The sequence below is a fragment of the Pimephales promelas genome, chromosome 24 (genome assembly GCF_988280905.1).
Source record: "Pimephales promelas chromosome 24, fPimPro1.hap1.1, whole genome shotgun sequence".
Lineage (NCBI taxonomy): Eukaryota > Metazoa > Chordata > Actinopteri > Cypriniformes > Leuciscidae > Pimephales > Pimephales promelas.
Window position 1 is genome coordinate 10,128,229 of NC_142792.1, and position 12,127 is coordinate 10,140,355.

Sequence of the window (12,127 nt, forward strand, 5' to 3'; positions counted from 1 at the left end):
GCATCATTAGCTTTGATGGCAGGGTGCAATCGTTAAATGGTAGAGAGGAAGACGCAGTGTCTGAAGGATGATGTGGACGAGTGGAGGTTTGTCATTGCCACACATAAAAGTGATATCCCTGGTCATATGTTTCTGTATCGTGGTGCAGCAGGGTTGTCCTGCTCTGACAGGTGAATGGAGGGCTTTGATCGTGCTTGTTTTTCGGGCTATTTGACTTGTTTGCTCAAAAGCGAGCAATTGAGCAGATAGACTGTCACTATCATGGTCTTTTATAGAGGGCGGCTGGACTGGTCATCCTTAAACTCAACCTTGACCTCAGACCAGAACCTCCACCGTACCTTAACAACAGCGACATTTAGAGTTTCTAAAGCAATCGCCTGATTCGTAGAAACGAATAGAGGTGATGCCCTGACTTCAGAGTGTATTATATTGAGTGTGTGCGTTTGTGTGTGTTTTCAGAGCACTGTGGTTGTGGAGAAGTCAATTCAGGATCTAATGAGTCTGATGCAGGATCTCAGTGCGTACTCCAACCAGTTCCTGGAGATGGTCTGTGACAAGCTGAAGGAGTACAAGGAGATCTGCAATTCTGCTTACAGGTAATAATAATAAGTGACACGCAAAATCGTATTTGAGAATGCGAGTTTGTAGTGTGTATTGAATGTGATACAATAAAAAGATACTAAAACATTATGGGAAGGAATGTCTTTCGGTTGGGTTGACCTGGCAGGCTGTACGTAATAACGACATACAATGCGACCGATGTAGTTCTGATTCATGAATAAATGACTCTTATGAAGTGGTTCTTTTTAGTGAATTAAAAACATACAGCACTGCCAGTCCAGTCTGTTTCCTGAACAAATGACTATTGTGTGCTGTTTTTTTTAATGAATAGTTCAAAAAGACAATTTCTAAAGAACATTATATTACTATTATTATATTAACATTATATTATTATTACATAATGCCTTGGATCATACATTTATGTTCATTCTAATAGTAAGACATTTCTTTAAAAATAAAGGAAAACCTGTTTTACTTCTCAATATACTCCCTGCAGTACCAGTATCTCAGATCCCCAGGGGGTCTACGGATGTCTGAAAACCTTGGTATTAGAAACACTGGATGATAGGTCTGCTCATGTGTTTAAGTGAAGTGTGTATGTGTGTGTGTCCGATCACATATGTGTAAGTCAGCAGGGATCTGGACTGAGCTCAATCATGGGTAGAAAGTGCAGAGGCAGCCGTTTCCTCACACAATAATCACATGCTACCAATCTGTCCCTCTCTCTGTCTCCTTCTCTGTCTTTCTTTTGTTCTATCTCCCTCGTTCTCAGCCATAAGATGAGTGAAACGCACCGCATTTCGTTCTACATGATCTGTTCAATCATTTTACACATCGCAGACAATAACAGTTTATTCATCAGCGCTCTTGTCTGCCTCTCTGTATACTCTTCTGTGGAACTGTGTTCAGCTGTCATCCAGTGCACACTTTTAATGGCCTGCTTATGCAATACGGAAGAGATTTATCTGAACTTATGGTTCATTTGCATATTTTAGAATTTTTTCAGACATGGAGTGAAATGGAGCTTGTTTAATCCCTCAGCCAATCACAGACTCTCTTCCTAATTTAGCTCCTTACGCAGTTTCATCACACTTTATGTCTTCCAGTTACAAGTCATTAACAAATAATTATAGGACCCGGTCGTCATAGCGATGCCTTTCGTTCCTTGTTGCCCTATCAATCTCTCGCAGGATCCTCTCTTTGGCCACCAAACATTGGAAAGTCTGCACCTCCTCGTTTGACCACGGCGTATTCTTCCGAGTTGCCATTAGTGATGGCCGGTTCGTGAACGAATCGTTCTTTTGAACCGGTTCTTTTTGAACCCAGGACTTAAATGAGAGGGCAAATCGGCGAAATGTAATGATGAAGACCATTTATGCATTTTATATATTTAAAACATGTAAAACATCGCCTAGGCTGCAGCAGGGTTCGTTTTCAAAATGTAAATATAAGAAACTTATCCAAGATGATTATGACGATGCATACTATTATTTAACTGAAGTTATGATTACAAATGCCTTTAATTTGAAGTATTTTTATCCGCCGGGATGATAGAATTGACGTCATTACGTGATGACGTAAAAGAACTGGTGAACCGTTTTTTTGAACCGGTTCATTAAAACGAACTGTCCGAAAGAACCGGTTCGCGGAAAAGAACCGGACTTCCCATCACTAGTTGCCATAATAATAGAAGTTAGTTTAGTAACTATCTCTGGCCAAACTATTTAAAAATAGCAGGGTTATTCTCATAGACAGTAAAAGAAAGGTTATTCTGGATACTCCATCTGGCGTGTGTAATGATGACGCAGTGAATGGTGACGATTCTCTCTGACCAATCAGCAGTCGTCATTGTTTTCGCGTGACATTTTTGTATCGCCTTAACTCGCCACAACCTCGCCGGAGGTAGTACAAAAAAAAAGTACCCGAAAGCAAGAACAGGTACAACTTTTACACAGTGGAAAACCAAACAAAGGCGAGCCGAGTCGAGTCGAGCTGGTACTGTGTAGTAGAAAAGCGCCATAAGAGGTTAGCGACCACTGGTGGCAAAAAAATCTTGCATATTGTACCTTTAATCCTGAAGTGTTGTTGAGATTATTGTGTGATGTGTGTGTGTTTTAGGGGTATCGTACAGTGCGAAGAGAAGCTGACCATCAGTGCATCCTGGGCTAAAGATGAAGACATCAGCCGTTTGCTGCAGTCTCTGCCCAACTGGGCCAGCATGACCCAACCCAGACAGCTCAGACAGAAGAGAGAAGAGGAAGAGGACTTCACAAGGTGAGAGCACACGCTAATACACACGTAAAACAAATGCACACTGTCCCCAATGTGAGCTCTCCACACAGATTCGTCACAGAGCACACAGTATATACAAACACACTCGGACAACTCCTATCAGCTCACATCCGACCTGGTTAGCACACAGACACCGGTCATGTGCTGTGTAACACTGATCTGCAGGCTTTTACGTCCTTTAAATAGATCAATAAACACACTTATGTACTCGATCCATTTCAAGTCCAAAAATTGCATTTCATCGAAAATCAAGGTTATTTTTTTGGTTTGCCAGACACAAATACATTTTGGTATTCTGCTTGAGTCTGGATTGAGGATGAAATAGCTTCAAGAATAGCTTCAGCTGACATCTTTGAACAAGAACAAATTCAACTGGAGGCAATCACACTATCTGCTGTAACATTCCAGCATCTCAAACACACACACAATTCTGATTTGCTCCCTCCCTTTCTCTCTTTTCCTCTCAAGTGCACACTTAAATTAAAGAAGTCACAAGTATGAGGAAAAACTGTGATTGGATCCATTTTTATCGAAATTGTGCCATGGCCTGCAATTGTACAATAAATAAATTAACTGGTTATGAGGGGCAGAAAAGTCCAATCTAGCCGACCTGTTGAAGCTAAACGCAGACGGCGAGCAGGAGGCTTTTATCATATAAATGACCCTGACAGTTTCATCAGCTAAAGAGGGATTACGCCACATGTATGGCAATGCTATACAGAGTGATAAAAGCGTGTTAAAAAGTCTTTTCCGTTCAATAGACGCTGCGTTTTATCTTTAAGTATTGAGCAGCGTTCAGAAATGAGCCACGTGGTTTTTTTTTTTTTTTTTTGACCACATTCATCACAGACCTGTAGAGGAGGAGGTCAAAGAAAATACTGACATTCATTCGTCCTAATGTACCTGTGAAGCTGAGCGTCAACTGCTGCCGTGGTTATGAGAATGAGAGCAAGGGAAAGCCTTTTTTAAGTACACATTAGCACCGGTGTGGGCATCTGGCCAGTGTTGAGGCTGTGCCCAGAACAGTAAGATATTTTCATCGCACCTTCCCACCAGGACATGCGACATTTCATTTCCACTTTAAACGTCTTCTGCCCCCTGTCCACCTTGATTCTCCTTTCAGTTGACTGTTTGCTTATTATCTGCTAACGCTTTATTGTGATGGTCTCCCAACAGGCATTCTAATAGGTAACTTTGCAAGTATGTCACCTTATTCTAACCCTAACCCTACCAGTCGACTAATACTCTACTAACACGTACGTCCAATGTTACTTATAGTCAACTGAATGTCAAAGGGACCATCAAATTAAATTGAAAGCTTTTTTAAAAAAAATAATAATTCCACCTATTCATTTTCACTTCAGTTGTGTCAATTAAATGAAGAATATAAGATATAATTAATATAATATAATTGCAAACATTATTTTTTTCAGTTTAGCTCATTCATGTACAGTTTTAAAGTGTCATTTAGAGGAAGAATGTGTAATATCGCAAATATAATAATAATACAATAATACTTCTGCTGCCCATCCGTTTGGACAAACAGGTTTTCCTACCCCAAACGCTCAGTACTTGTGGAGTCAAAAATGGACGTGTCTCCAAAACAGCAATTAATTTACGCTTTTGAAAGTGACTTTTTAAATGACTCAATAAACTGGTCTATAAATATTTTAACATGAAAAAATGACATGCTTCACCTTTACCGGTTTAATCTTTTTCACTTCTAAGCACTGGTTTAATTAACGTCCACCACAGAGTTCAGTTGTGCTGAGCTGTTATTAAAATCAATCTGTATCGACGCCATGGCCACAATCAGCAGACCATACGGAATAATGATTTAACAGTTGAGGTGAGGCTTTTTTTTAATGCTGGAAATTATTTTTCTGTCCCGCACAGGGCGGCATTTGCCAAGGAGTCTGAGGTTTTGACAGGGAATCTGGGTGATAAGTTAATTCCTCAGAATGAGATTCTGCGGGACGTCAGTGATCTAAAGGCTCTCGCTAACCTGCAGGAGAGCATGGAGTGGCTCGCCACCCGCCTCAGGGGCTTCTTCAGCAACCTGCCCCGCAGCTGCAGTGAGTGTGTTTACTGTACATGTTTGGCTATAGGTTTGTGTATTGAATATGTGTCGCCATGTATTGTGTCAAAATGTTTTCCAATTTATTATTTTTCCTTTACAGAATAAATGATCATGCAAATGTTTTAGTGATAATTTGAATCGAAATACTGACAAATCTGAGTAATCTTAGTGTTAGCTATGTGTCTAAACTGTAAACTTCTGAACCTCTTCAATTTATCAGAACTGAATAAATAGAAGAACAGATTGAGCCTCATGGAAGATAAGCAGGAAAATGTCTGTGTAAATCATTTTATAAATTATTCTTACATATTAACACTGACTCGACTTCAATGAAACTTCAGCACTAGATGTTTGACGTCACATCGGTGAAACTTCACACAATACCTTCCGAATTTCCTCCACTTCTTTCACTGAAATCTGTAAATAAGCTATTTTAAAACTATTGCTATTTCTGTTTTTTGGGTAAAGACTGCTTCAGAGGGACTCGCGTCCAGAGCAGATAAAAATTCAATAAGAGCGCGGTGGAGGACGTGGTGTAATTACCATTAGTTCTGTGCAGAAGCCGTAATGGAGTGTTTTATCATGGTGGGACAGCTTCAGCATTGTTCATTATTTAGTGTTTGCTGAGCTGATGGGACCGTCGCCGACGGAAACCCTTATCTCTGTAACCCCCCCCTTAAATTGGATTTTATATTATGGAGCCAGTCAGGTATGAACAAGTCATTTTCTCCTGTCTTGTCTTGCAGACTAAAACACGTTTGCCAGTGTAATGTGGGGGAGATTAAACAGCGTCTCACCACCAGAGACTAAGCTTTGAAGTGGATCGAGTGAAGAGAGTTCCTAGAGAGGGAGAGTTGTCTTTCTAAAACGCAGGCCCACCGTGCTCAGGAAGAGACATCCTTTATGCACCTGTGACCACCCTGATGTGGCGTTTGTGTGCTAGAAGAATGTCCGGCGGTTTGTCAGACTGACAATGAGACCTTGTCCTTGTCTCTGTGAGTTTAATCCGCGGCATTGCTCAATCTCCGTCCCTCCAACCACTGCTAAAACAAACACTCGGACCTCTGCGATAAGATGCGTGAGATAATCCTGCTCTTTAGCGTTATGGTGTTGAATCTTAATTTAATCTAAATTTGATTTGGCACTAGGACACATTCTTGCACCGACTTTTGGGGTAGAAATCGATGGGCTTTGATTGGTCATGAAGACAGATTGCGTCTGGGATCTTTTCAATAACATGAAATTTTCCCTACATCTATCTGGGGCCAGAGCCCAGTTTCCTCAGGAGGTGTGTTTATGTATGTTCTTTCTTGTGTGCGTCAGTCTTGGGTCTATTTGTTTTTTTTTTTTTTGTTTTACCCTCTCAGACTTGTGTAGTAAAGAAATATGGCGCTTTGGATGTGAGGAGATCTTCTGTACATTCAGATTAAGTATTAGATTGGTTGTTTACATGCAAATTGAGAATCTGATTTGCAGTACGCGAATGCTGTAAATTAAAATCTGAATACCATAACAACAGTTCACAAATACTACAGAGTTTCCATCCCATGCAAATTGGCATAAAATAGAATTGGATGTTGTTGCCAATGTGGAAGCCATGGCTATGGCTTTTTTTATTAATATAGTCAATTATTAGCAGTTCAGAGCTTGCGGATAAAACACTTTTTTTTTTTGCTAGCTATCAGCAGTAGACGCCTTACGTCTGGAGCGACAACGTGTCTGAAGGTAATGGAGGCCAATCATTTTGATGACAGGCTTTTGCTCCGGCATTTCAGAATGAATTTGAGATTTTGTGAGATGAGACTGATCCAATGATTTTCTTTTCTGAACGATTTATTTGGTCACATGTTTTCTGCTAGAGGCATTGACAGGTTATTGACAGGTTTTGAGAGATTCAACCAACTTTATATCAGCTGGACCCAATGTTTGTATTGCACAAGATGCGTCTCAATGTTTTTCCCCCCCAAAAAAATAAAATGATCACAAAATAAAAAGAAAATCACAAAATAAAACCCAAGCATGTGGGATGAAGACATCTCGTATTTAGATCTGCAGCACGAGCCCAGCGGCAGAGATGTTGTCTCCTCCTCCAGCAGTCTGGTAGACTTCTGTACACACCAGCACAGGAGCCACGCAAATCTCATAGCCGTCCTCATCCCAGCAGGAAACCGGCCGAGATTCCTGAAGCGGAATTCTTTGACTTCCTTCAATTTATGCATTTTTATGCTTATTTCACATAAAAATTTCACATAAAATGGTCTGGATTGAAACCCAGCTACCTACAATCAGATTGATTCCAATTCTCACTAACATCACTCATCTCATTCTGTCCTAAGTATTAAATGAAGCAAAAAAAAAGTGACTAGAAAATATCTGCCCAAGATAGCTGCCAAGTGAACTGACTTTCTTTGGCCCCAGGTTGAGTTTTTCTCTGGCCAATACCCTCGTGTCTTAGAGCAAGACCTTTAACCACCTTATACCTACCTAGGCTTGACAGACAAAAGGCAGAACTGTTGTCCAAACAACCCTCTTCCTTTCACATTTTCCCAAATTCAGCTTCCTATAGCTCTCGGGAGATTCAGCGCTCTCATATCGCTGAACAGACACAGAGCTTTGAGCTTTTCATAGCCTTTAGTGCCAAAGAAAGAGTAACTCTTGGGTCAAGCGATCTGTTCATTTTTGGAGTTTTAAAAAGTACCTTTATCGCCGACAGTAAAGGTCTGCTTTCCATCTATTAGCATAATGTCTGTGGATGCCGAAGACACCTACTCAATTTTCAGTTTTTTGCTCGCTCCTCTCAAGTTCTGTCTTGAAGGCTTAGCCTGCGAGTCAAAGTGCTGACGCAGTGAGGTCAAAGGTCGTCCGCAGACAGAGCTTGGCTCTCCCCATGCAGATGTCACTGCTGTTACTGCAGCCGAATAATTAACGCTCTCAGCCAATCACATGCATCATTCATGAGGCTTCGGTCTCTCTTTTTATCTCTCTTCGTCTCCCTCTCCCTTTGCTGCCGCAGAGGTCAGATATCTTGTTTATTAGCCTGTGGGAGGTGTGCTGTGAGATGATGCAGTTTTTCGACTGCAGTTTTTGGGCTTAAGCTTTACCCTGACTGCCGGTGGGATGTGGTCGTGGAGAAGGGTATCAGCGAATGATTGATCTCCACTCTCTCCTTCTCTCTCAGTCTTTATGAGTGCCACCCTCTCACAGATGGCATCGAACAGACGCTTAGGCGAGATAGGATTTGAAAATAATTGGATGAGCCCGACTCTCACACATCTACGCAGCGTTCAGCCTCCGATAAAAGACATTTAAGTTAAAGGAAGACAGAAGAAGACATTCAGCGCTCTGTTTGAGACTCGAAATTTGCGGCCCCATGTGGCGTGACCTTGATCACACCATTGTGGCGGGATGAGCTCAGAGGTGCTCTCTCTCTCGCACCCCAAGTGGGGGTCTGGGGCAGGGGGTCCTGGCACACACAAGACTTTAAACAGAGCAGCCATGCTTTGCCACATGCACTCATTCACCGACAGTTGGTATGTGTATACATGAGCACGCTTGTGTTAACAAACACAAAACTTGACAACCACACACGGATGGAATTCAGACTAACTGCATAATTCAAACTTGCAGGTTAATTGGCGTGTAGCATCGGTTTCCTTTGGATTTGCAGTATGTCTGGATCATGCTGTTCATGAAAGGCTTGGTTCCAAATTCACTAAAATGATGATCTGGCTTAAATAAATCTGGCTTTTTTTTTTTTTTAATTGCAGCCAAATTGGTAAAACAGCTTTACTTTGGCTGGCTGTGCATAGCAGATAATGATTGAAAGCTATATAGTGGAATATGAAAATATTATTGAATATTCTTAAAATTAATGCATATCATATATAATCTATAAAAAAATAATGTTAATTTTACTATATTTAAAATCATTACTTTATTAAAAAAATATATATTATATTAAATAATAAACACATATAACACTAAAGAAAGAGAGAGGAGAGAGATTTTATATATATATATATATATATATATATATATATAAATCCACAGGCAATATATTTATATATTAATTTAATTAGAATAAACAATCAATGTTTATACAGTATGTACAGATATACAGATTTATTCAAATTCATTTCGACTAAATGTCAGGGTTCTGTCACTTTCCTTGGTTCTGTTTATTCTTGGGCTAGTGACTATTCTTGGCACTTCAGTCTGTTTTGTGTCAGTTCTGTGTCAGGAAGAATTAGACATTTGCGTGTTTTTCTTCTGTTGTGGATGAGCATTTGCCGTGCAGTTTGTGTTTTCATCGGCCGCATGCTTTCATGTTATGATTTGTCTTGTGTTTCGCAGCACATCCTTCGTTTGGTATTATGAATATGATTGAATACCACTTCTCTGTCTGCCTTCATTGTATGAAAAAGAACATTATGATCATTCTTTAAAACATCTCCTTTTGTGTTCCACAAAAGAAAAAAACATCATACAGGTTTAAAAGGACGTAAGAGTGAGTAAATAATGGTTGAACTTAATTTGTAGGTGAGCACATCTCTTTAAATGTAATTATAGGATGGCAAAATGTAATCGCTTTTTTGGTTACTCAGTTTTAATTTCCCGTCCAAATAAAACATTTTCTTGTTACCCCGGCCTGACAGTTCTGTTATCCACTGGACGTCACATCAGGGGAATTTGCTGTGCGTTTACAGATCAGTCCTTGGTGGTGCAGTGCCTCTAATCTACCACCTGGTCATCACTGCTCTATTTGTACTTCTTGTCTTCAAGCGTTTTTAATCATTCCAAGCCAAACACACGCTTATCTCCCACAAACCTTTTCCTGCTAAGAGTTATAGAAAGACAGCAATTAACTACCAAATATATTTTGACAGTGGTCTGTGTGTGTATATATAATTGCTCAATGGTGGAGGCCATTTTCCTGAACAAACACAAGGGACCTAGGGCCATGTGAGCAAACCAGCGTCCATCATCAAAGCAAACACGTCCACCCAAACATGCTACTTCTCTGCACACCGTTATATGTGTGTGCGTGTGAATGTGACCTTCAGAAGTGCAGACATGCCACAGGGAGTTACAGGAAGTCAGTGTCCATCACCATCTCTCGTGCCTCATTGATCGCCTAGTGTCATACACACACAAACTTTTATGTTTGATAGTCTTCCCGTGGCCGTATCATTGATTACACTGTAAGTATTTTACAAGAAATGTACTTTCTACTTCAAATTTCAAAATGTAACGTTTAATTCATTGTTACTTGCCGTCTTTTTGTAATTATTTGTGAAATCAGTTTAAAATCCTTTTAAAGGAAATCCCACACCAATTTTTAATGGACCCAGAAAGGTTCTTCTGCGAAAACCACTTTTTGGAGCCAATCATTTTTGTGGAAACCCAAATACCACATCTACATATGCTTGTTGAACTTGTTGGCATTACTTATTAGAAAGTTTGGGAAGTCTTTCCACTTGTTGGTGTGTTTTATTACTCAGACTATCTTTTATTATTTTTATTTTTTTTCTAGGTCTATCCCCAGGCTCAGATGCTCAAGTGAACACAGAGAATGTTCGCAGTCGAGAACAGATACTCCAGACGTTGACTGACCTCTCCAGATCCTTCCAGGACATCGCTGACCGCTGCTTGCTGGTGTTGCATCTGGAGGTCAGGTAGGTCCCACCTTATCATCTCAATCTGAAAAGTCTCCCAACGCACACCTTAAGGAATCTTCACATAAATAATGACTTAAACTCTGCAGATTTGCAGTATTGCTTGTATTTTTAGGCCTTCCAAAGAGTCTGCCTGCCTTGGGTCGTTCACTCTCCGTACCCTCCTCCACAGGCTCTCCCTCACGCTCGCCCGATTATTCTCTGATGTCATTTAGCTTATGTGATCCTGTTTATGATTTGGAAACAATAACTGGCGGCTCCCATGCTATGCGTTATTGACTTTTTCCATCAAGCAAATTTCCCTTGACAGTGCTTGAGGGTAAATTAAGCCATAAGAGAAGGTAAGAAGAAGAGGATGCAGGCTTTTTGCGGGCGTCTTCGCTTGAAGCTAATGCTGAATAATAAAAAAGGGAGGTTTATTGCAGGTCTGTTGGAAGCCATTATGAAAACCTTGGAAATCTCACCTTCTCTCTCAGAAACACACTTATCTGTGCACCTACAGTATATGCAGGTTTTTTTAATGCCATGAAAACCCCATAGATTGTAGCCACAAACAACAGGACATTCCATCATCCCAGTTCATTCAGTCTTTATAGAGTGAAGCTGTGGAATAAGATATCTACCACCGGCATATGCCGTTTCTCTGATGACAGTCTAGAGTACTATTAACACTACATGCATGATAACAATAACGCACACATTCAAAAATGGTAATAGGTTTTTGTTTGTGAATTTATCTTGAGGAGGAATTTTCCAACAGAACAACATGTAGAGATGTACTTACTTTAATAATAGAAATTTATTTTAAAAAAAATGTATATAATAATTCATTACATTTATATAGCGCTTTTTTCGGCACTCAAAGTGCTTTACACAGAAAGGGGGGAATCTCCTCAACCACCACCAATGTGCAGCACCCACCTGACGGCAGCCATATTGTGTCACAACATCCACCACACACCAGCTTACTGGTGGAGAGGAGACAGAGTGATGAAGCCAATTAATATATATATATATGGGGATGATTAGGAGGCCATTGATGGACAGAGGCCTCTTAGCCAAATTTGGCCAGGATGCCAGGGTTACACCCCTACACTTTCGAAAGACATACTGGGACTTTTGTGACCACAGAAAGTCAGGACCTCGATTTAACGTCTCATCCGAAGGACGGTGCTCTTTGACAGTAAAGTGCCCCCATTCACTATACTGGGGTGTTAAGACCCACACAGACCAAAGGGTGAGCACCCCCTGCTGGCCTCACTAACACCTCTTCCAGCAACAACCTGGGGTGTGTTTCCCGAAAGCATCGTTAGCCAACTATGGTCGCAAGTGCCGTCATTTTCCAATAGAGTTCAATGGAAATTGCAACCAACTTGCGACCATAGTTGGCTAACGATGCTTTTGGGAAACGCACCCCTGGTTAGTACCATCCAGGTTCTAACCAGGGTCAACCCTGCTTAGCTTCAGTGATATAACCAGAGGGTGATATGGCTGCTGACCATAGCTTGAGCACAACTAA

At 40.7% G+C, this 12,127-nt stretch overlaps 1 protein-coding gene across 1 annotated transcript in view; it reads left to right on the forward strand.

Moving 5' to 3' along the window:
• Positions 1-12,127, forward strand: part of exoc4 (exocyst complex component 4) — a 116,478-nt gene that overhangs the window by 88,450 nt on the left and 15,901 nt on the right. The window contains exons 12-15 of the mRNA XM_039668056.2: positions 460-596; positions 2,680-2,835; positions 4,750-4,928; positions 10,467-10,608. Coding sequence (XP_039523990.1) covers positions 460-596; positions 2,680-2,835; positions 4,750-4,928; positions 10,467-10,608 — 614 coding nt within the window. The remainder of the gene's footprint in view (positions 1-459; positions 597-2,679; positions 2,836-4,749; positions 4,929-10,466; positions 10,609-12,127) is intronic.